This window comes from Syzygium oleosum, unplaced genomic scaffold (genome assembly GCF_021117445.2).
Source record: "Syzygium oleosum isolate NSW1041296 unplaced genomic scaffold, Sole_v2.1 Sole_v2.30, whole genome shotgun sequence".
NCBI classification, from domain to species: domain Eukaryota; kingdom Viridiplantae; phylum Streptophyta; class Magnoliopsida; order Myrtales; family Myrtaceae; genus Syzygium; species Syzygium oleosum.
The window spans coordinates 2,351,797-2,375,004 of NW_026607514.1; the positions used below are offsets into that span (position 1 = coordinate 2,351,797).

Consider the following 23,208-nt stretch of genomic DNA (forward strand, 5'->3'; position numbering starts at 1 on the left):
AATTCCTAAATAATCGAATCACATATTATAACTTCCAAAAGCGGCTTTTCTTTCTAAAAAAATCGTCTCCTTTATGAAAACTCTAATAGGAACCCGTCTGTTTGCTCCCGACTCTCAAACTTCCTCGGACCCTACTCCTCCTCTTTCTCAAAGATCAAACCTTTCTCTTTCAAGTATCTTTGTTAAACCACAATGCCTTACAAGAGAAGATCATCGAGGATTCTTAACAGAGATTCAAAGTCTACAACAGAAGAAGAATATATGGAGGTCACAGATTCGTTTGAAACAGAATCAGACAAGCAAACACCTTCACAAGCAACTCCTCAAGCACCTCAACCATCTTCTCCACCGAAAACTTCTGGAGTATGAACTGAAAGCTGATGACTTGGATACTATTATTGGAGTCAAACATAGCAAGTTTATTCCCATTAAGGTTAGTGAAGAAGAAGCTTCCAAGGCATCCTAAGAAAATCCGAATTTTTCCAGAGGCTTAAAACGGCTCATATCTTATTCTGATCTGACAAAAAAGACAATGATCTTACATAAGATCATAATCAATTGCTTGAGGAACAAAGCATCGTTTAAGATAGATTTGTCTAAATTTGAAATAAAGCTTATTTGGGTAATTTTGAATGAAGTACCATTTTCTCTCCCTCATATTATCATTCTTCACATGTACAGAATACTACATAAGGACAAGGGTCAACTCCCTTATGGTGCATTGATCACCAAGATTTTTATCTATCTCAACATTGATATTCCTGATTATTTGTGCAAAACTTTTGTTCCTTTAATGTATGTTGGGAAGAAGATGCTTGCAAAGATGAATTTTAAGCAATTTGAAAGGAAAGAGAGATTGCATGAAGCAGAGCCAAATGAAAGATCGGTGAGAAGTCAGAAGCACAATTTGCTGGAAGGAGAGAAAAAAGAGAGAAACAATGTCACCCCCCGCACTCTTCGGCGCGCCACATCCCTCGGAAAGGTCGATTCGAGTGCGACGTCCCAGGACCCGTCGCCGACCAACACCCAACACAGAGATTTAAAGCACATGCGGAAGTATTTAAAAACCACCCGTACAAAAATTATACACATAACCACGGATAGCCACGAAAACGAACAACAACGATTACAAAATAAACACTTACGCTACTACTGGGATCCATATACAATATCCATGTACAGCCCGATCATCAAAAACCAAAAACGGGTCAAAGGCCACTACTGACAAAAAGGGGTAAGTGGCTCGGGGGTCAGTCTAATACTAAAGGTGGGGCATTGGTCAAAAAGGTACTGGCCCTACCAAACTAAGGCAGATACTAACTCCTACGGTGCCCAGTCTGGGTCGGAATCAGAAGACTCTGAGGATGAAGAGCTGTCAGGCATCTCCTCCTTGGACCCTGATGAATCCGTCTCAGACTCGGCCTCTACAGCCTCCTCCTCCGAGACCATATCCTCCGGCTCGGCCTCCGGCACGGGATCCTCCTCAATCGGCTCTATCTCCTCATTGTCCGGCTTCATCGGCTCCGGAACGGCGTCCCCATCGTCTGGCTCTATGTCCATCGGCTCAAACTCGTCTACTTCGTACTCCACTGGTACACCGTCAGAGCTCGCACTCTCCTCGGCTGAAGAGCCAGGGTCGGTCACCTCGCCATCAGGGCATCGAGGATACCGGGTGCCCAACCCGGTAAACGGGATGTCAAAAGTACGGAGAGGACCATACTCTCCGAGATCGTCCCTGAAGCACCAAGCCACGTACTCGTGGGTCTGATAATATGACTCCCCCGCGTCTACCCAAACTACGGTATAATATCTAATATATGACTCCCCGTTCCCTACGGGGTGTATCGTCCTTGTCCGCTCTACGTGATGCGGAATCCCAAAACGCACTGGAACTGTAGGCATCTCAAGGCTGGGGGTCTGAAAATTTGGTTTTATACAACAATGAGAATAATCTCAGTGAGTAGTTCCCTAAACCTAAACTAGGCTAACGTGCACCTCCTGACAAGTACTAAATAAAGCACAATATGAAACATAAACGACTCAGGCCCTCGGGCCTAAATCTAATTTTTACTTGACCCTACAAGTTAGGCATTCTATATATATAATCACAACAGTACCATAGAAATTAGATCGCGGCACATACACACATATCACTCAGTCCCGACGTGTGTAATGCATATGTTCATGTTCGCACTCATGTTCATGCCTCATCAATGCATTAACGCACACTTGCATGCTAGCACTCAACCGTTTATCAATTTCTCCTCCGACCCGCGTTAAACGCATCAGGTCCACCACTTCGAGATCGATCTCTGGCCCGCGTAAAACGCATCAGGCTCATGACACATTACCCGCGTAAAACGCCTCAGGTTGGTCATCTTCCGGTAAACCGGGCATCGTCCCGCGTAACACGCCTCAGGACAGGTTCACTACCCCGCGTAAAACGCATCAGGGTTTATTGTGATCACACATTCACAAGTATCAATTTTTATCTGAACCCCGCGTAAAACGCATCGGGGCATTTTAGGTGATCACAATGCACATGTCACTCGGGCACACTTGTAGATGCACATGTCGTGCCAATGCTCGTGATGCACATTCAGAGCTATAACGTTCACATCTTGGCATTTACTTGCACCACAAATTCAAACTCATGAATCAACATGCCCAATCAGACAATCAATTCAAAACAACCATGGCACAAACTTGACACGCAATCCATGCACGTAATCACACAACCGGGTCAACAAAAATTCGCGCATTCGGGGCCCGACAAGCTATTCCATTCTTAGTCCCACTAGACATGCGACACGACATTACCACGCTAATGTCAATTCACTCACAAACCAACTTCCTCATGGTCCGCTTACAACTACTTGTCAAACTCCACCGAGGACATAATTAATCAAGCATGGCCCAAATCCACACTACGCTAGATCAATCAAGAACAGTCCACTTGAAGCCTTTAATCCTCTTCCCAAACGCCACATTAAGCCACAAAATTCGCCACGAGAATAGCCCCCACTCGATCTTTAATTTACATCCGCCAATGTCACATTCTCGCCCAATTTAAGGCGCCCATGCACAGCCACCTTTTAGCACTATACGGGTCAATATATCTCAATTAAATTGTCATGCTAAGACCATAAAATAGCCACAAGAACAGCCACCATACGACCTATCGATTTCACCCGCTAAGTTCACAATTTTGCCCAAATCATGCCACCTATGCCTCGCCACATCACAGCACTCTATAATCCACTAAACCTCGAACAAGTCATCACTTTCGGTCACCAAAAGCGCCGCAAAATCAGCCCCTAACATCCTCCACCATTTAACCCCTAAAATACCCTAATTAACCCCTAAAACCCATCTAGAAATGCAAATTATCCTAATTAAGGTTTAGGGTTCCACTCACTTGATGTCCTAAGCTTGAAATGGGGCTGGACATGCGACGAGGGAGGCTGGGCAGCGGCGGAACAGCGGCGGCGACGGCGACTTCCCGGCGGCGCACGCGACGGCGGCTTGAGGGCACCGGCGGTCCTAGGCGGGGGAGCGGCTGGTCGTGGCGGACGAGAGGGAGAGAGAGAGGAGAGGGACGGTTGGGCGGTGTTAGGTGAGGTGGTGGTGGTGGCGGAACAGCCCCGGCGGCGGCGGAGCTTCTCCGGCGAAAGGCCTTCCACGGCCAAAACAAAGAGGAAGGGAGGGGGAAGGGGGGGCTCACGGGTTGGAGGGGAGAGGGGGGCTGCCGGTTGGTTGGGGGAGAGAATGAGAGGAAAGAGAGAGACTAGAAGGCTTATAGAGTGAGTGAGTGAGTGGAGTTGGTGAGCTACTTCTCATAATGCCCAAACTACCCCTAATCAAGGGTTTGAAAATCAATCAAGCTCACTAGTGGAGGGGCATTTTGGTCCTCAACATTTTGAATTATTGGGCTGATGAGACTAAATTTTAAACTCCAAAATAATGTCCAATTAAGCCCAAAATTCGGAATTCCAACTTAGGGGTACAAGGGCAAAACAGTAATTTTCCGGTCCCGGGTCAAATTTCCAATTTTTGCCTCTATGGATCCCAAATATGCGTGGCCACATAAAAATGACGTCATCCTTGAAAATTAGTCGCACACGCCCACGAAAATCGACGCCGAAGTTCGGACTAAATTCCACGATCGTTTTCACTCAATTTGCAGTTTTAGCGTCTCTCACTAACGAGCGGCTGTTTAGGGGTTACGCGTATCGACCTAAGGCTACTCGAGTCGTGACGATCCCGATTTCCCAGAGAACACGAGGATTTATCGCTAGTCCCGGAGGTCGCGGTCGTCAGGAATAAGTTCGGGATCGTTCGTCGTGCGTACTCTCGGTCGTACGGAATCACCCGCTATCCGATCGTACGTCGTCGACCGAACCAAATCCGTCACTCTCTTTAGACCGGCCCACATTGGCACAAAATATTCACCCGTCGTACCTCGGGATCGGACTCAATTCACGGTTGAGTTCTTGGGTCCATGTATCGTTTTTCCTAGTTAGCCTTTCCCTACTTGTCAGTATCCCGAGAATGATCAGTTCCGGGCGAGACTTACTAAAATGAAATGAGTAATACATCAATTTCATTGATCTCGAAAGTGAGTCGAATTTCGGGATGTTACAAAGAAGAAGAAAGAAAGCAAGGGAACGGACCATCTCAACAAGTCCTTTACAAGTGTATAGAAAGAGAAGAAGACTCCTCCTTGATGAAGAGGATGAAACAGAATGCCTTGATATAGGAGAGAATGTTGGTCAAGAGCATTTTGAGAAAGAAAAAGAGTCCATAGGATCTGCTGCACAAATGTCAGAACCTGCTGACAAGGATTCGGAACCAGCACCAGACGAATCGAGCTTAAAATAATGGGAACAAGGCACTGTTCCTATGGTGATAGAAAAAGGTCGATCTCCATAACCACACCGTGAACAAACAATGGAAGAGAATGTTGCTGCAGAATATGCAGATATTTAGGGGGAGATTCCGACCGAGAGAGAATGTGAGTTTCAACAGTCTGCACATGCACATGTCCAGGGATCGCCTTCAGAGGATAGGACCATACTCAAACTTTTGCTAGAAATTAAAGAAAAACATTCAGTTCTTGAAGAAGATATGAAGAACCTTAAGGCCATTATTGAGGAAAACAGTTAGAATCTTCGTCTTCAGGCAGAACAAGACAAGGCAGATCTTGAGAAGGCAATTGCTCAGTATTCAACCAACATGGAGCATGCTGTTGATCAATGTTGTCTCAGAATTGAGGAAACTGTTCAAATCCTGGAGAATTTCCAGCTTGTTCGAACCCCTTCCAAGAAATAGCTTGCTTTATACCCCTCTCTTGATTAAAACTTTGCAATTGGATGTGTAATTTGAACTATTACTTTGATTTGGACTTGATTTGTGTGACTGACATGGTTATTCAGTTTGATCTTTAATATCCATTTTTGCTGCTGACAAAAAGGGGGAGAATATATGCAGATTTTAATGATGTAGGGTATTACTACTTGATATGCAGACATAATATGTTTTAACATGCAGGTTATTAGATGGACTTGAAGAAAAGAAAAGGACACAGATCTTACAATTTGCACTTATATTTATTATCTGTGCCTTATGCGCTTAATAGATATTTATGCTTACTTTATCTTTTCAAATCTTTTAATCTGCATGGAAGTTTTGTCACCATAAAAAATGGGGAGATTGTTGAGGAAATTTCCTAATAGATTTTGAAGTTGACTAAACTATCAATGTTAATATTGTAAATCTGATATATACTCTGAAGTATTTTGATCCTGGCAAATATATTCTGGAAGTGGCAACTTTAATACTTCAAGCGAACTTAACTTTTTGAACGCTCAGACTTTACGAGTTTCAGAAGGAAAACTTCAGACTCTACGAGTTTCGGAACGAGAAATTCAGACTCTAATTTTGAAGAACTCAGACTTTACTGAAGACATACGTTGATTTTGTTTCTGACTGAAAAGCAAGAACCAAAAATTCTTCAGACTCAGAATTTATTTAGAACGAAATATAACGGCTAGTGATCTGGCGTGGATTTCACAAAAGGAAAATTTTGATTGACTCAATTTAAGGCTAATTGATTGACAATCAATCATTATGGCAAGTATATATCACAACGGATAAAGCTCTACTTATGAAAATCAAGATTCTGGTTGTTTAGGCAATCAGATTTAGTGGGATTCTGATTTTGTCAACCAACGGCTACTTAATCCATTTTATACAAATCTGTCCAAGGTGAAGATCGGAAGATGATCCTCTGAAGACTGTCCAATGGCTAGTTTGGAAGTGAAGAAGTATAAAAGGAGATTAATAAGGAGCAGAAGAGAGCGAACGAAATCAAGAATCAACAAGTCCAAAGTTTGAGCACATTCCGATTCTATTACTTGTCTTTCCTAAGCTAAATACTGAGATTTTGAGGGACATTATGTAAGAGTGATTGTGTGAGATAGAGAGTTCTATCATTCACCGAGTGTTATCACACAGAACTTGTAATCCCTTTTGATCATATAGTGAAATCCAGCCAGTAGGCAATCAGCATGGGAGAGCGGACGTAGGCTTGATCTAAGCCGAACCACTATAACTTCTTATATGCAGTTTTCTCTATCCCTAATCTATCTTTATATTGTTTACACTACACACTAGCACATTCAGAATATGAACATTGTTCAAACTTTACTGATTATAAATCGTTTCCGCTTTAAATTCTTCAAAATCACTCAAATCACCTATTCATCCCCCTCTAGGTGATACTTGCTAGCTACATCAAAAAGGAATGTTCAAAATCGAATTCATGGGTATTAACATACCCAAAGTCATAGATTCTATTCAATTAAAGATGCCAAAGTCATCTCTAGTAAAGTTCTTGGCAACTTAATGTGTATCCTCTTTGTTTAGACCATATATGACTCACTCAGTTTTGCCCATGACCAAAATTTTCTTTTGGTAACAAAGGAGGGCCAGAGCCTAGTACATGATAACTCTATGGGGAAAACTAACTCCAACTCGATCACCTAACAGGAAAACAATCGACCCATTTGACGGTGTATCCCGGAGATAATGTTTCGTACTAGTAATCGAAGCAAAGTTTGCTAACCAATCAGCACACCGATAGCCTTCTTTATGGATATGGACCACCTATAGACACTGTAAAATAGAGGATCAAACTCCGCATCCATATACGTCATCATTGTTGGAAAAACAGTTAGATAATATAAAAAAATAATGATTGTTGGAAATTTGTTGGAATATATGAAAAATAAAATAAAATGTCTGAGATGTGCTAGTCATTGTCCTTAAGGATAATTCCGCCCTTCGGAGTACGAAACTTGATGCGTAAGACTCTAGCGGCTATCCTCCCAAGATACAACAGACCTTCTTCTATAATCCGCACTGAATATTAGAAGGAACATGAACAACATTATGTGTATAACCTAGCAAGGAAAGAAAGATTTGGGAAGAAAATGATATTTCTTTTATAATTATGTGTATATATTTTGATTGCGTTTTGAAGTTCTATTTATATTCAATGAAAGAGCCATTAAGAAACCGTTATAAAGCCGTTGTAAAATAATGAAGGATTTATAAAGAATTAAATCAAACTTTACAAAGCTGTTAGAAAGCCGTTATGCGTCCGTTACAAAACCGTTACAAAATGATGCCTTTATGGCGGTCATAAATTCTAACAAATATTTCAAAACTGCTGAAATATCATAACCACATAGATCCTTTTGCTGACAAAGTTGTAACATCTCCGGTAAAGCTTGCGAGTTCGCTTCCAAAACTATGTTGTAGAATCACATGGAGATAGCCAAAGATAGACTCCAAAAAGTTTGAAGAACAAATGCCCAAAGGTTTGGCAAAGCCTCCTCTCCCAAGTTCCGAATTCGTCTCGAATAGAGGCTTTGGCCCCTCTGTGGGCTTAATTTCACTTCGTGTCCTTCAGTCCTCGGATAAAAAAATAATACATTGAGTTCAAGACGGATTTAGGACATTAGTTCACGTAATTTCTGCGTCGGTCAACTCACTGTGCAATCGTCATTCGAAACTCCGTTTCCTTTCTCAGAAGAAAGAAGATGTACTAAATAAATGAGAAGGTCCCTATTGGCCCCCATTGCATTTGTCATGAGAAGAACCGGTTGACCTAACCAATCTTTTGTGAGATTTTGTAATCTTTGCTAAATCCATCCGCAAAGGATTGAGAATCGCCCAAATCCGTGGGACTGACGTGATCAAAGCTCTACAAAGTAACACCCAAAAACAACAAATGCCTTCTGTCCACAGTATTGTTTATATCGACCCATGTTGTTTAATATCAAGGAAGAAGGTGGGAAATTCACCTTTCAAAATCAGCAATTATTCAATGCTCACACCACCGCAACAAGCAAACTACAAAGACCTGCCAATGACCTTTTTGTTATAGTTGACTTGCAATTTGTTGAAGGTCTTTCTTTAATCCGCGAAAACGACTTGAAATTTCATGTAATTATAACAATCGTCGTTTGAATCAATCCACTCGTATCAGACACTTCACACGCCAGATAGAAAGAAAGAACCAAACAATTATCCAATACCAATCTCTCTCTCTCTCTCTCTCTCTCTCTCTCTCTCTCTCTCTGTGAAAATGGCACGGCAGCCTCCAATCCAATTCATAGAAGCAGCGCTATGGTGCACAGGCCCTTTTGAGCTATCCTACACAGACCCTGACCAGAAATGGCACATAAGAAGAGACATGCTCTCACTCCTCCAAGACTTCCCCAACCTCAGCCCTTCAATGAAAACCTACATCCACAATGATGGCACGATCGTGAACCTCCTCAATGCCTATGGCACAATCCATGTCTCCAGCTCTTCTCCCCAAGTCCCCCTCACCATTTGGCTCCACGAGAACTACCCTTACACGGCCCCAATCGTGTTCGTGGGCCAGCCGGGCATTGCCCCCTCCTCGACGATCCACGGTGAGCACCCCTTCGTCGACCCCTCGGGGCTCACCGTGTCGCCGTATATCCGAACCTGGCAATTCCCTAGGTGCAACCTCAAAGACCTTGTCCACAACCTTGTCAAGATATTCTCTCGTGACCACCCTTTTTCCTGTTCACCCACTTCTAGTCCCTTCACCCACCCTTCCATGGTCTCGAAGAAGGAGGCGCTTGATCGACTTGCGGGGATGCTTCACTACAGCACCGTGGCCTTGAGGTCAGAGACCGACGAGGAGATCAAGGAGCTACTGGCCTTGCAAGAGGAAATGGACCAGCGGGTCGCAATCGTGACAACTATAGTCCAAGGGCTCGAGCGCGAGAGGTGGGAATTGAGGGATAGGGTGGTAGGGTTGGCCGAGGAAGCCGATGTCTTGATCAACTGGCTCAAAGTCCACGACACGAAACGGGCCGCGGCCACGGGGGATGACAACGTAGATGATTTGTTTGAAGGAGTTGATGAGGAGTCCAAGTCGAGGGTCCAGTGCTTGGCTGCAGAAATGTCTATAGAGGATACTATCTATGCATTGGATAAAGCAGTTGATGAAGGGGCTGTGAGTTGTGAGACTTATATTAGGCAAGTGAGGAATTTGGCAAGAGAACAGTTTTTCCACAGAGCCATGGTAGTCAAATTTGAGACGTCTCATCAACTTTTATAGGACTTAGTACATCTCCTGTCATTTCTTGCTTCTCGATTTGGTGTGCATATATTTCAGTTTTGGAATGAGTCAATGGCTAAGTTTTTACATTCAACGGGATAGTTTTATTGAGTTTAGAACCAGGTTTTGTATTGGATCGGAAGCTTTGTAACAATGTCATTTCAGACTCTTAGTTAAGTGTTCTCATCAAAATTCTCGCTAGTCTTGACCTTGTTTGAAAAAGCATTATGAACTTATTACTTTCATCTGATAAACCACCGAACTCATTGTCGATGTAAACTGTAATATTTGCCTCTTCTTTTGACCAGGTCAAAAGACTTAGGCTGAAAAAAAAAAAAAAAGAAAAGAAAAGAAAAGTCAAAAAGTGAAGATAAAAGGAAGAAGCAGCGGCTGGTCGGGAAAACAGAAGAGAAAAACAGAGGAGAAGAAAAGGAAAAAGGAGAGGAGAAAGGGAAGAAGAGAAAGGGAGGGTTTGTGCGCGCGGGTCCTTGCCGAGCCGTTCCGACTAAGTAACGCAACGACGAGTAAGTACTCGCAACCCTCGTTAGTCCTATCGGAATAATTTTTCGATTAGGGCTCGGAAATAAGAGTTATGTGGATTTGAGCTGCGTAGTCCAATTTTTGGGTTGTCAAGTCTTAAATATCCATGAAAATGAAAGATTATGGTGTTGTGGGGCTGTGCGTTTTGACGGATATCGATTCGGAGTTACGGTTTGTCCGGAATCAAATTTTGAAGTTGAGAGCATAATCTGGAATTTCGTGAACAGTACTTTCCAGGGCTTTGATTGTTGTTTTTGGGCTGTTGTTTGGGTTGGCTGTGTTGGGACATCCATAGTATGCTGGATGGGTTTCGTTTTGACTATAAGAGCGCGCAAAACGGAGTCCGGTGGAGGAAGTTATGGCGCGTGGAAATTTGGCGCGCGAGTTGTTCGTTGTGGTTGGCATTAGATTTTTTCCATTGAGCAAGCCGTCGTAGGCTCGTGGGTGTCGGATTATTGGCTAGTTAGCCTTAGCTTATTCGAGTCGCGCGTTAGGGGTAAGTATTACTCGGTTTTGATTCGTTTTTCCGTATGTTTGATAGGATTTTGGAACCGTCGGCTCAAGTATCACATATGGGTTAGTTGTGGATTACCAGGTGAGGGACATTATATCTTCTATGAATTTACAAATTCATATTTTGATAATGAGATATAATTTTTAATACAGTGGAGCATGTTTTCTGCATAAATTGGATCGATCATTTACTACCTTTTGTCGATTGTGAAATGAGTTGAAAAGTCTGATGACGTTATTGAAATGAAGCTTTTGTGAATGCTTATATTAAAGGTTTTGTGAAGAGGATTAGCCGAGGGCTATTCTTGTTGTGAAATGTTTTGTGAAATGGATTTATTGGTGTTGATTATGGATTTCTAGATTGAGTTATAAGTTGCTGCTGCTCGTATTACTATGTTGAGAACCCGTTGAGGGGGGAGTATGCATACTGTCAGGATATCCTTCTGGGCCGAACCGCCGGCTTATAATAGGTGGTAGACCTTGCCAAGAGGGTTAAACTTGGTCGCCTTTGTCACGGCGTTAAACTTGACCATAGTTTGATTGCGAGCATGAGATTGGTTGATGGATTGACCATCAACGTGTTATGTGATGAGACTAGTCAATGGATAGACCATTGATGATTGGCTATTGTTGTTAAGTGAGTTTTTATTGAGAAATCTGATACGAATGACTTTTATTGAAAAGTTATTATACCTTTGAGATATTTTTGGTTATATTGTACATTGAGTTTGAGTTATGAGCTGTGATATTTTTATGCTATTGCACAGTAATTGTTCGACCCACTTAGAAGAAATATGTTACTCACTGAGCCGTGGTAGCTCACCCCTTATCTTACATACCTTTCAGGTTCTTCTGCTGGCCGCAAGTAGGGCGTGAGCGGGCGTTAGTCGGAGGATTTCTTTTTGATTGTGGGATTTTGGGTACGTTGTACATATTGACGTTGAGCTATTGGAATAGTTTTTTTGTTGGATTTGTATATATCCTTTTGATGGTTTTAGAAAGCTCTGATGTTTTCGAGTCTTGTTTAAGTTTAGGCTGCGTCCTTTGGGTGAAAGGACGGCCGTGTTACGATCCCGTTTTGGTTGTATTCGGGGTGTGACATAAACAATCCTATGAACTTGTTACTTTCATCTGATACATGCATGTTTCGCGCCTTTCGGAAGGTACTTTCGTCAGTACAAACATTGAAGTGGGCATTTTTCACCTGTGATAAGGCTCATAGGGGGCTATTGAATCAAATTAATCATATTCAAAGGTAACACGAAAGAAGGTCGAGTGTGAGGGGAATTTTGAGAAAAAGGACTTCACTTTAGATGGCTTTCAGAATTTCCTCGTCGTCTATTTATCCATTGGACAAGCATCTGAAACCTTTTTTTTTTTGGTGTAAATATGTAAATATCATTAATCAGATGAGGTACAAAGGCTTAGGGGAAACCCTTAGCATTCCAAAGAGACTAATTATGCGAGAAGATGAAGGAAGGAAGGAAGCCTTCATAGAGTAGTCAATAAAACATTTGCCTGGAAAGGCCTATACTCTTAATAGTATGACGCTCTACCTCTTACAACCTTTCAAATCCTAGCCAATAGAAGATAAGCTTCAATCAACTTGTTTTGAAATCCTCTGCGGTTGCTTTCCATCCATATGCAATAGATAGTCGCTAAGAAAGACAGCTTGAGGAGTCTCACCTCCAAGTTTTTGCCCTTGGCGGTCCCGATCATCCATTGAAATTCTAAATTCCAACCTCTTGCAGAACTCCAAATTCTATTTTGTGCCATAATACTACACCATACACTACTTGTCTAGGTCCACTCAAAGGTTACACTTGGTATCAACTGAAGACAACCATCGTGATATGGCTACTGCTGTCTGTAGCCTATCTATACAAACAAGCCAGCCGATAAAATTATGCTTGCTAATATCACTGGTCGAAATTAATTGATACCATTCCACGGTCGGTCCCTCCTGTCTGAATTCCTTATATATCTCTTTGCAACAGTATGTTTGGCTAGAGATAATAGGTGTTAGAGCAAGTCTTAGCTTGAGAATACATAGCCAACTCCAAGCCATACTTCCATTTATGTCGAGTTGCATAATAGGAGTACCTCTACATTTGATGTGATGAACCCAAGTACTCCATAGGAATGGCGACGGATGATTGATGGGCTCTAAAGCATGTAGCCAGCAATACTTTATTCGAGAGTTTCATATCGAACAAGTCTAGTCCTCCCTCCTTTTTTGGTGAGCATACTATTTTCCATGCAACTTTGTGGGATTTGTGAGTTTCAGCATTTCCTACCCATAAGAATTGCCCAATCTTCTTTTCAATCTCGTAGATAGTTTGCTTTGGGAGGAGAAACATTGCATCCAGTAAGTGCAAATGGAAAAAAGTACCGATTTGGCCAACTGAAGTCTTCCTGCGTAGCTGATATGATGCATTCCCCACCCATCTATTTTCTAGAATATCTTTTCCGTTAGACCCTTGCAGTACGCACCCATCTGAAACCTTTTGTTGGACTAATACTATAGCAATGAGATAATGACGATCAAATCGGTACAATTCGAAGACGGTACAATAGGGATTGTTTTGAATTTGAAGTCAAATAACATCAGTGTTGTAGTAACGAGCGACGGATTCGCGATACAAGAGGAAAGTTCCGTAAAACTAATTGCTCTATAACTTTCACCTTGCTCAGTTGGAAGAGGTAGGATCTAGTCGTAGAAAGCAGAGCTTGCTTGACATCTTAGAGTTTTTTTATTTACAATTTTTGAAACCTGCTAATGTTGTGGCCACTTTTCATTTTCACAGAAGTCGGCAACCAAGTGAAAATCCGGTCTGATACGGTTTAATTGAATAACAGATGACCGGTTTGGTTGGTTTTAGCCAGTGGCACAATGTTAAGAAGCGGACTGAAGAATTGACATTATTTTGACATTCCGATCCCGTTCGTAAATAATTGCTGCTGACAGAACGAGATAATAATAACTCGTATTTGGCATATTTGCATAGCTAGGATATATCAATGTATCTGAATAGAGGCGATCAATGGATGGGCTGGGTCGAGCAAGACCCTTGAAGCTGGCCAAAAGTATTGCCTAATCTTGGCCTTCTAGAAAAGAAACACAAGAAATGTGCGGGGTGAGTGGGCCTGGTTCAGGCTAGCTGAGTCGGACTAGGCATTATGTCTATAAGTCCTTGTCCAAGCTCTCCCACAAGTACCTTAGGTCATTTCTAGCAACAAGCCGAGCCCATTACCGGGTCCAGATCTGAATAATCAGCTATCTTTGTCCCTTAAAACCGGCACTCCTTACTTAATTTTTACGCTAATTTATAAAATTAACACGCGGGCAGCAATGAAGCAGAATTTTGAAAAATCACTTGAGTTAGGCATTTTAAATCGGAATATCAAATTTCAATAATAAGGTCGTAGTTTTTTGGGGCTTTCTACATTAATGTTCGCAAAAAGTGCATTCTCCATTATATCACGTTATAATCGCAATAGTTCACTCGTCGAAAACATCAATCGTTGATAAAGGCTGATTTTCCTTGCCCTTTTTTTTTGTCGAAATTTTCCTTGCCCTTTCACAAATTTAATCTCCATAGCAGATTTTATTCACTGTTGGATTAGTATAATCGAATTATTCAATTAGCCGATTAAGAATTGTGAGGAAGCGATATGATATGACTTCAGAGTAGCCATGCAATAAGAACTATATATAAGATATAGTGCCTGTACACCATCTATAACAACCAATCAAAAACACGCAAATGCTATTAATCAAAAAAGTGTTCAAGGACCGCCAGATTAAACATTGGTTCTGAAAAACAATCCTCCCAAGACACCATTCATTATGTCATGCTATGTAGCAGAATATATATCGTTACATCTTGAAAAAAAAAAAATTTGGTTAAAGTTACATCTTGAAATTGATACCTCCTTTTTCTTAGATGGCTCGAAATAGTAAGGAATTGATTCTATGTTCTTTGTGGCCATGGGGAACCTGTTGATCTCATCCGTCCACGGGTTGCTCCTCTCCCCGCCATCGACGGTCCTGATCACCTCCCATATCACGCTGCTGCACTTGAAACTAGACCCGAATGTGATCTACCACGCTCGATCGCCTTGCTTCATCTTCCCTCTGGCCTCGACGTACACCAGTGCGTACCAGATCGAGCTGCGAAACAGGCAGTTGATAAGGGTCATGGAGCGATCATTGTGAGTAATAATATAATTCTTTATGCGGAAATTCTAAATTTAAGAATCTTAGATTTTCATAATTTTTTCACAACAAGAAGGATGAAGATATAATTTTATCCATAGCAATAACTTTGAGAAAATGATTATTGCAGAAATAGGAGAAATGAAAAAATCTGATTTCTCTCGTTTTAACCAACTTTAAGCTTAATGTATTTTATTTGATGGATGATAAAATACAACTTTTTTATGTATGGTGGGGAGCGGACATGACTTCTTATATAGGTTATCAATATGTGCCTTCAATACGTGCCTTCCTTCAAAGGACATTTTTTTTTATAAGTGTTGTACAATCTCATAAGAGTTGCACCTTCTCATAACCAACAGGTTTTTTAGCATTTAAATAATGATTTAATCATTAATTAATAATATTATGTGGGCCACAATTATTTTTACATTCTCCCACTTGGCCCATATGACATTTCTTTCATGATTTAATGAAGACCATAATGTGCACAATAACATTATGTTAAAATCTTTCTTAAATTGGCCATCGCATAATAATCACAATTAAGTAAAGAAAACTAATGCAGGTCATAATGGTTGTATGTCATTAATCGACACAGTCCCTTCCATATACTACAACTATAGCTCTCTACTTAACATAATCCATAAATGAGAAGTATAGCAATGGTCCAATTATAATATCTTTGTTAGAGACTATCCTGTTAAACATTCATCTATTTCCATCATGTATACTAAATAGAAAATATGAAATATCATAAACACATAAATGAGCTCAGAGTGTCAAATAAATAAACTTAATGGAATCATAATACAATATCATTAATGACGTCCAATAATGCTCATCCTTTCAACATGTTCATTAAATACTTAATTTCCATATGTGACCCTTAGAATACTTGTCGTTCTTAGAGAAGAAAATTGCTGCAAAGTTATCACAATAAATTTTCAGCGGCCTAGCAATACTGTAAAATTTCACAAGCCCTAAAATAAATTTCCGCAGCCATAACCCATGATTAGTGGCCTCAAAACATGCCACAAACTTGGCCTCCACAGTGGATGTGGCAACAACTAACTGCTTCACACTTTTCCCTAAAATTGCCCTTCCGGCAAAAAGGAGCAAGTAGACAAACGTTGATTGTCTTATATTGGCACATTCGATTAAGTCTGAATCTGAATATCCAATCTGTCACGCCCCGAACCCCAACGGGCTCGCGACACCCCTTCGATGGCCGTATTGAATGCGACGTCCCATGACGCGTCGCCGACCCAAACGAAATACGCGAAGACAAACGCAAGCGGAAGCGGAAATTAAATAACCCAGACACTAAATAATGACAAAGGGATAGCACGAAACAATAATTTCATAACGACAATTTGAGACCACATAATTCATACAATAGGCTCCTAAGGTTAGTATCCACCTTCATCATCAAAAAAGGATCGGTGGTAGGGTAGATTATGGAAGACATAAAAAGGGCTCTATCAAAAAGCTTCTAAGCCCAGCACCTAAACACCCCTACGGTGCCCAATCTGAATCGGACCCTGAAGGCTCCGACTCCGAGTCCGAGTCGATCTCGATCGGCTCCTCTTCATGCTCGGACACCATAGGCTCCTCCTCGGGCTCGGGCTCGGGCTCGGGCTCGGACTCCTCGAATTCCTCCTCGAGCTCAGGCTCCGCGGGTGCTACTAGCCCTGGCACGGGTTCAGGTTCTGGCTCTGGAAGGGGCTCGGGTTCTGGACCAGGGTTCTCTGGTGGATTGTCGGGGTCCGTCACCTCACCATCGGGAGTAAACTTTTCCCAGGGCTCCCAATTCACTGCATCCTCATTAGCATGCTGCAGTCCCTTAAAACCACGGATTGGCCCGGTAGTCTCCAACCCGACTCAATGAGACCAAGCCAAATAGGTATAGCGTTGCAGGTCCTCTAAACCCTCATCTACCCATACAGTGGTATGACGCCTAATGTACGTCTGATCCGAGCCTATGAATACTCGGTCTCCTCATGCACCGTATGCATGGGGACCCCAAAACGCTGAGGTGGCGGCATGCTCAAGGTCGGGGATCTGAAAAGGTTTGCACTACAGCAATGAGAATAAACGTCAATAAGCAGACAACCTAAGTCCCACCTAGGCCAATGCGTACCCAGACGAGTCTAACATGCAATCTAATCACTGATAAATCACAGTCGCCAATTCACACTTACCTCAACCCGATTCACACGCCAGCTCTGCATATTAGTCAAATCACATGAATATCATAATAACTCAAGAACACATTATCATCACTCGGGCGCCACACACACGTATGTTCACTCAATTCAATCACACTCATTTCGCATTCCTGGCCGAGCAACTTTCCACGACCCGGGTCAACACCCCACAGGTCAGCCCTCCGATCAATCCGGGCTCCGTCCCTCACTGGACATTTCACATTTTCTCACGACCCGCGTCAACAGGCCTCAGGTCAGCCCTCTGATCAATCCGGGCTCTGTTCCTCATTGGACATTTCACATTTTTTTCTCACGACCCGCGTCAACACGCTTCAGGTCAGCCCTCCGATCAATCCGGGCTCCGTCCCTCACTAGACATTTCACATTTTCTCACGACCCGCGTCAACACGTCTCAGGTCAGCCCTCTGATCAATCCGGGCTCCGTCCCTCACTGGACATTTCACATTTTTTTCTCACGACCCGCGTCAACACGCCTCAAGTCAGCCTTCCGATCAATCCGGGCTCCGTCCCTCACCGGACATTTTGCATGCACATACACCACAAACTCATCACACTAGCCCATCAATTCGACACTCAAGTTGGCCCAATCAAATGTCAATTTCACCCACAAACGCCACGACAATCCGATCATCGCACCCACATAAATCAGCCACTAAACATGCCACATAATCACCACAATTTAATTTACCAATTGACCACATTCACATATTGACCCTAATCTAAGCTTAGCCACTAAACCGGTACTAATCACACCCTAAACAAGTCTAAAAATACCCATTATACTAAGTAGGGTTTAGGAAATCACTTACCTAAATTTGGCCCTGGAAAAATCGACGAGGGGCCGAAATGGCCCGGGTGAATAGTAACAAGCTCGGCGCGGGCGAGGGCACAACGGGCATGGTGGCCGGCCATGGCTCGGCACTGCCCTCGGCCACGGCTGGGCACACGGCACGGCGCTCGGCCACGGGCAGGGACAGCGGCCGACGAGCTGGGCTAAGCGGCCGGGCTACTCAGCCACGACCTGGGAAGGTGGCCGGCGAGCTAGGGCGGAGGTCGGACGGCGACGGTGACGGAGGACGGCGAGCGGTGGCAAGCTGGTTCCGGCGAGCTGGCACGGCGACACGATGGGGACGACGGGCGAAGCGGCCGGCGGCAGGTGGCTGGGCTGGCAGCGAGCTGGGCGGCGTCTTTGGCCCGAACAGCGATGGCGGCGAGCTCCGGCCGGACGAGCGGCAATGGCAGCGGGCTCGGCCAGGAGAGCGGCGACGGCGTTAGGCGAGCTGGGCTCACGACGGCGAGCTGTGGGCAAGACCTGCGACGGCGAGCTGCTGCTGGGCGGCGACGACGACGGTGAGCTGGGCGGCGAGGCTAGCGGCGGTGTCACGGGCGGTCGAGCAGCGCTAGGCAAGCAGCTGGGTACGACGTAAGCAAGGCGCGGCACGCCTAGAGGAGAGAGGGAGGACAATCGGGTCAGGGGAGTCGGACGGCACGGCTGGGGCGGATGGCGCGGCGGTCAGGCGACACAGCGGCGTCTCAGGCGACGGGGCGAGGCTGGACGAGCTGGTCGGCGGAGCCGAGCTATGGCGGACACGACGGTGATGAGCGGCGACTGGGCACTCGGCACGGGCACGCGAGCAGTCACGCGGCCGGCCGGCTGGCGAGCAAGTTGGCCGACGTGCTGGGCGAACGGCGACGGCGGCGAGCTGGGTGGTGACGGCGGCGCGACGGTGTGCTGGTCCCGGCAGGCTGGCACGGTGACACGGCGGGCGAGCTGGGCTCGCGGTGGCGGTGACGCAGGACGGACGACGCGGCGACGATCGGGCACGACGAGCGGCTGGGCTGGGGGCGAGCTCGAGCGATCGGCGTCGGGCAGCAAGAAGAGGGAAGCAGGAGTAGCGGCGGGGAAAGAAGGAGGAAGGAGAAGAGAGAAAGAAAGAAAGAAGGAAAAGAAAGAAAGGAGGAGAGAGAGAGGGTTTGCATGGGGCAATGGGGGGAGGGGACGTGCATAGCTAGGTACGACAGAGGGGGAGGAGAGAGAGAGAAAGGACAAAAGTCAAAATTTGTCCTCGAGTGCGATCCGACGGTTCTCGTTCAAACCCCAAAATCGATCTAACGGTCCACGAAAATCCTAATTATAAATTAGGAAAAAGGTCAAAAGATAATAACTAAAACACACTTCGAGAGAGGTCTACTAGTCCAAATCCGCACCCGGTCAAAATTTCACTTTTCACATATCCTAGGCAATATCGACGCTGGCCACAATAATATCGACACCGTCCAATTAAATTCATCATAAAACTCCGAGAAATTCGATACCAAAGTTCGGGCTCTAAGTAACGGCCAAATTCGATCGAGTGCGATTCTAGCGAAATCTCTAATTTAAAAATAACCCAAGAGTTATCAGTTTCGGGCGAGATTTTATTATAAGCGCACTAACAAAATACATGTTTTATAAATCCCAAAAAATAGGTCGAAATTCGGAATGTCACACAATCACCGCAAGATGATCAGATCTTTTATAAGTGAGCATATGATTTTTCGTTTCCTTATAGGTATTTGAGAACTTTCTTTGCATCTTTCCAATGATCCAATCCCGGGTTACTTTGATATTTGCCTAGCATTCTGATAGCAAAATTGATGTTTGGTCTGGTTCATGTTTGAGTTTACATTAAGCCCCCAACAATCGATGCATATGTAAAATATTTTTCATTTGCTCTTTGTTCCAATTCATTTTCAGGATATTGCATAAGGCTAAATTTGTCCCCTTTCTAAATTGGAACTCCTCTTGTTAAACATATATCCATATTAAATCTCTCTAGAATTAATGTAGGCTTTCTGAGACAACATTGTGATCTATCACGGAATATATCTATTCATATAACATACGTTAGCTCTCCCATATCTTTCATTTAAAAATTCTTAGAGAGAAATATCTTGGTTTCATGTAACAAACCAAGATCATTAGTAGCAAGCAAAATGTCATCAACATATAGAATTAGAAAAATAAACTTCCTCCCCTGACCTTCATATATATACACCAATCAACTGTGTTTTCGTTAAATCCAAAAGAGGTTATAGTATAATTAAAATTAAGATACCATTGTCGGGAAGCTTAATACATTGACTTTTTTAACTTACACGCCATGTGTTCCTTTCCTTTAACTAAAAAGCCCTCAGGTTAGTCCATATAAACCTCTTTCTCTAAATTCCTATTAAGAAAGGCTGTGTTGAGCCACTAAAGCCATAATGATTCTAAGTGAGTATTTCCTGAAGATAGGTGAAAAGGTCTCCCTATAATCAATGCCTCCTTTCTAAGTAGAATCTTTAGCAACAAGTTTGGCCTTAAACTATTCGATTTCACCTTTTGATTTGCGCTGGGTCTTAAAGACCCATTTAAACCTGACCTTTTTACATCCATCGGGCAATTCAACAAGTACCCAAACTTGATTATGATCCATAGATTTTAACTCTTCTTTCATGGTATTAAACCATATCATCACATTCCATGGCCTATGAAAATAAACCTAGATCATTATCAATTTCTAAGTCAATTTCTGACTCTTGTTGATAAACCACATAGTCACTAGAAATACCTGATCTCCTTTCTCTTTGAGATATTCTTATATTTCTTATGGCTCAACTAATGCAGGTTCATTATTGATATTTTCATTATGGAGTGTTTGATCATTTGTTGTTCTTGAATATTAATGAGTTGAACTATAATATCAAGAACAACAACTTTAGAAGTTTTGGATATAAGATCTTTCACCATAACTTCTTGAATGCAAACATCACGAATTCTTTCACTTCCATTAATGTCACCATTTTCAATTAACCTAGTAATTCCAGGTTCAACAATTATTGTACTATGATTATGACAGTAAAATCTATACCTTTTGAATTTTTCTACACAACCAGTGAAGTAACCACTAGTCGTATAAAATCCAATTTCTTGTCATTTGGAATGTAAATTCTTACTTTTGCTAGACAACCCCAAACATGCAAGTGTCGTAAACTACATTTCCTTCTCGTCCACAGTTCAAAAAGAGTCTTTGAAACTGCCTTGTTAGGAACCTGTCTAATAAATACATAGAAGTCTTTAATGCATACATCCACAAGGATGAGGGTAAAGATGAATAACTCATCATACTCCTAACCATTTCCATTAAGGTACGATTACGCGTTTCTGCTACACCATTTTGTTGTGGTGTACCTGGCATCATGTAATGAGCACAAATACCATGTCTTTAAAGGAATTTAGCAAATAGACCTGAACAGTGTCCTATTTCATTATACCTTCCATAATATTCAACACCTCTATCTGACATTTCTATTCTCACATTTTCCTCTAATTGCCTCTCAATTTCTTTAATATACACCCCTAATGCATTCACTAATTAAGATTTATTTTGCACTTGATAAATGTAACCGTAACGAGAAAAATCATCAATAAAAGGTTATAAAATAACTTTCTCCATCAAAAGATGGAACATTAAATGGACCACATGTCATGCCCCATTCCCTCGGGAACGCTAACATCCCTCCATGGTCGTTATGTTGCGATGTCCCAGGATGCGTCACCGACCCTTTCTTATTATCTTTCATTAAACGCATGCGGAAACGTATAAACTCCCAAACACATAACAAAGGGGAAAAAGCTAGGAAAACCCATAGACGTAAAACAACCAAGCCAATTTATAACTTCACATTGTTAACCCTAGGAAGTTTACAATTAACAAGCCTATCCAAAGGCGACTTCCTAACAAGACCTCGCATACAAAAGGGATCGGGTGGTTGGGTTAACTTAAACTCCTCTACAAGAAGACATCCAAAAAGGATGACGCAACCAATGTCCATCATCACCCCTGGTCTCTGAATCGCAAGTGAAGACTATTCGTCACTCCAAGTCTGAAAATATTTAACAACGAGGGGTGAGATAAATCTCAGCAATTTAATGACCTAGCCTCGTTTAGGAAGTCAACTCGTCTCGGATGCACCTAAAACATGCAGTGATATAAAGACGGCAGATCAATAGCAAAGCAACCCCTGCTTTGCCCTAACTATAAACACAAGCAGGCAATGCAATCCTGCATAAACAAGCAAGCCATTGAATCACCGCAGGCATTCATACCATGCCTTGGCACACCCACCTTGCACAATATAATTCTGTACATGCCACCACAATACTTTTAGCGTATAGATAATCGGAACACATAGCAACTTTCACAAATCACGTGTCCCGATTATGAGGTAAAGCCCACTTTGGCCCGTCCTATACCGTGCCTCGCAGTTTTTACCACATAATCATGCGCAATGCAATCATGCATATTCCGATTATTACGACCTCACTGGGCCACAGCACAACCCATGTAAAACGCCTCAAGTTGGGGGTCTTCCGGCGTAACTGGGCATCTATCATGGCCGCTCAGGGCACACCTGTCCTTGTACGGGGATTTTCTAGTTTAATCGTGTATTGATCACGTCCACTCGGGGCACGCTCGCAATCAGGCAGGGGTTTTGTCACATCCCGATTCGGAATCATGAACGATGCATAATGACCGAACATGACCCTAACGGACCCGTGACTCGCGAAAATGTATTAGTGCGTCCCGTTTATTTTAATCAATCAAATGCGCACGCGGAAGCAAATAGACATAAACGAGACAACACGAGTGATAAGCAAACAACGCACGTTATATTTACATGATACGTGCTTATTTTTTTGTCAAGCCCTTCTCTCGAGCCCTTACACGCCACGCTTATATTTTACATGCCCATTTCAAGGGCGATTCCACATAGCAAGCCACCTATCGAACAACAAAACTTTAGCTTGGGTTCCTAGCTTCACTACGGCTTCTCGTTCTTCTCGCTGCTCCCGCTCCTCGTCCGCCCGGCCATCTCACGCCCCACCCCCGGCTTGCCCCTGAGTCGACTCGCCTGGTCCGCCGAATGGCCCATTGAACCCGCGAAGGGGTCCAACCCATTCTCCATGCGCGAGGCGGTACCATGCCTCATACGGATGCGGAACTAGGTCCTCACGA

General features: G+C 43.2%; 1 protein-coding gene and 1 long non-coding RNA gene across 2 annotated transcripts; both read left to right on the plus strand.

The window, feature by feature from the left end:
* The first annotated feature begins 8,653 nt into the window (after positions 1-8,653).
* On the plus strand, positions 8,654-9,664 carry LOC115677583 (protein ELC-like). Its single transcript, XM_030600770.2, has one exon. The coding sequence runs from the start codon at positions 8,654-8,656 to the stop codon at positions 9,662-9,664; it is 1,011 nt and encodes a 336-aa protein (XP_030456630.1).
* Positions 9,665-10,210: 546 nt separating this feature from the next.
* On the plus strand, positions 10,211-11,819 carry LOC130135304 (uncharacterized). Its single transcript, XR_008814746.1, has 3 exons — positions 10,211-10,799; positions 11,564-11,637; positions 11,716-11,819. It is a non-coding gene; the product is annotated as an uncharacterized LOC130135304 (long non-coding RNA).
* The last annotated feature ends 11,389 nt before the right edge of the window (positions 11,820-23,208 follow it).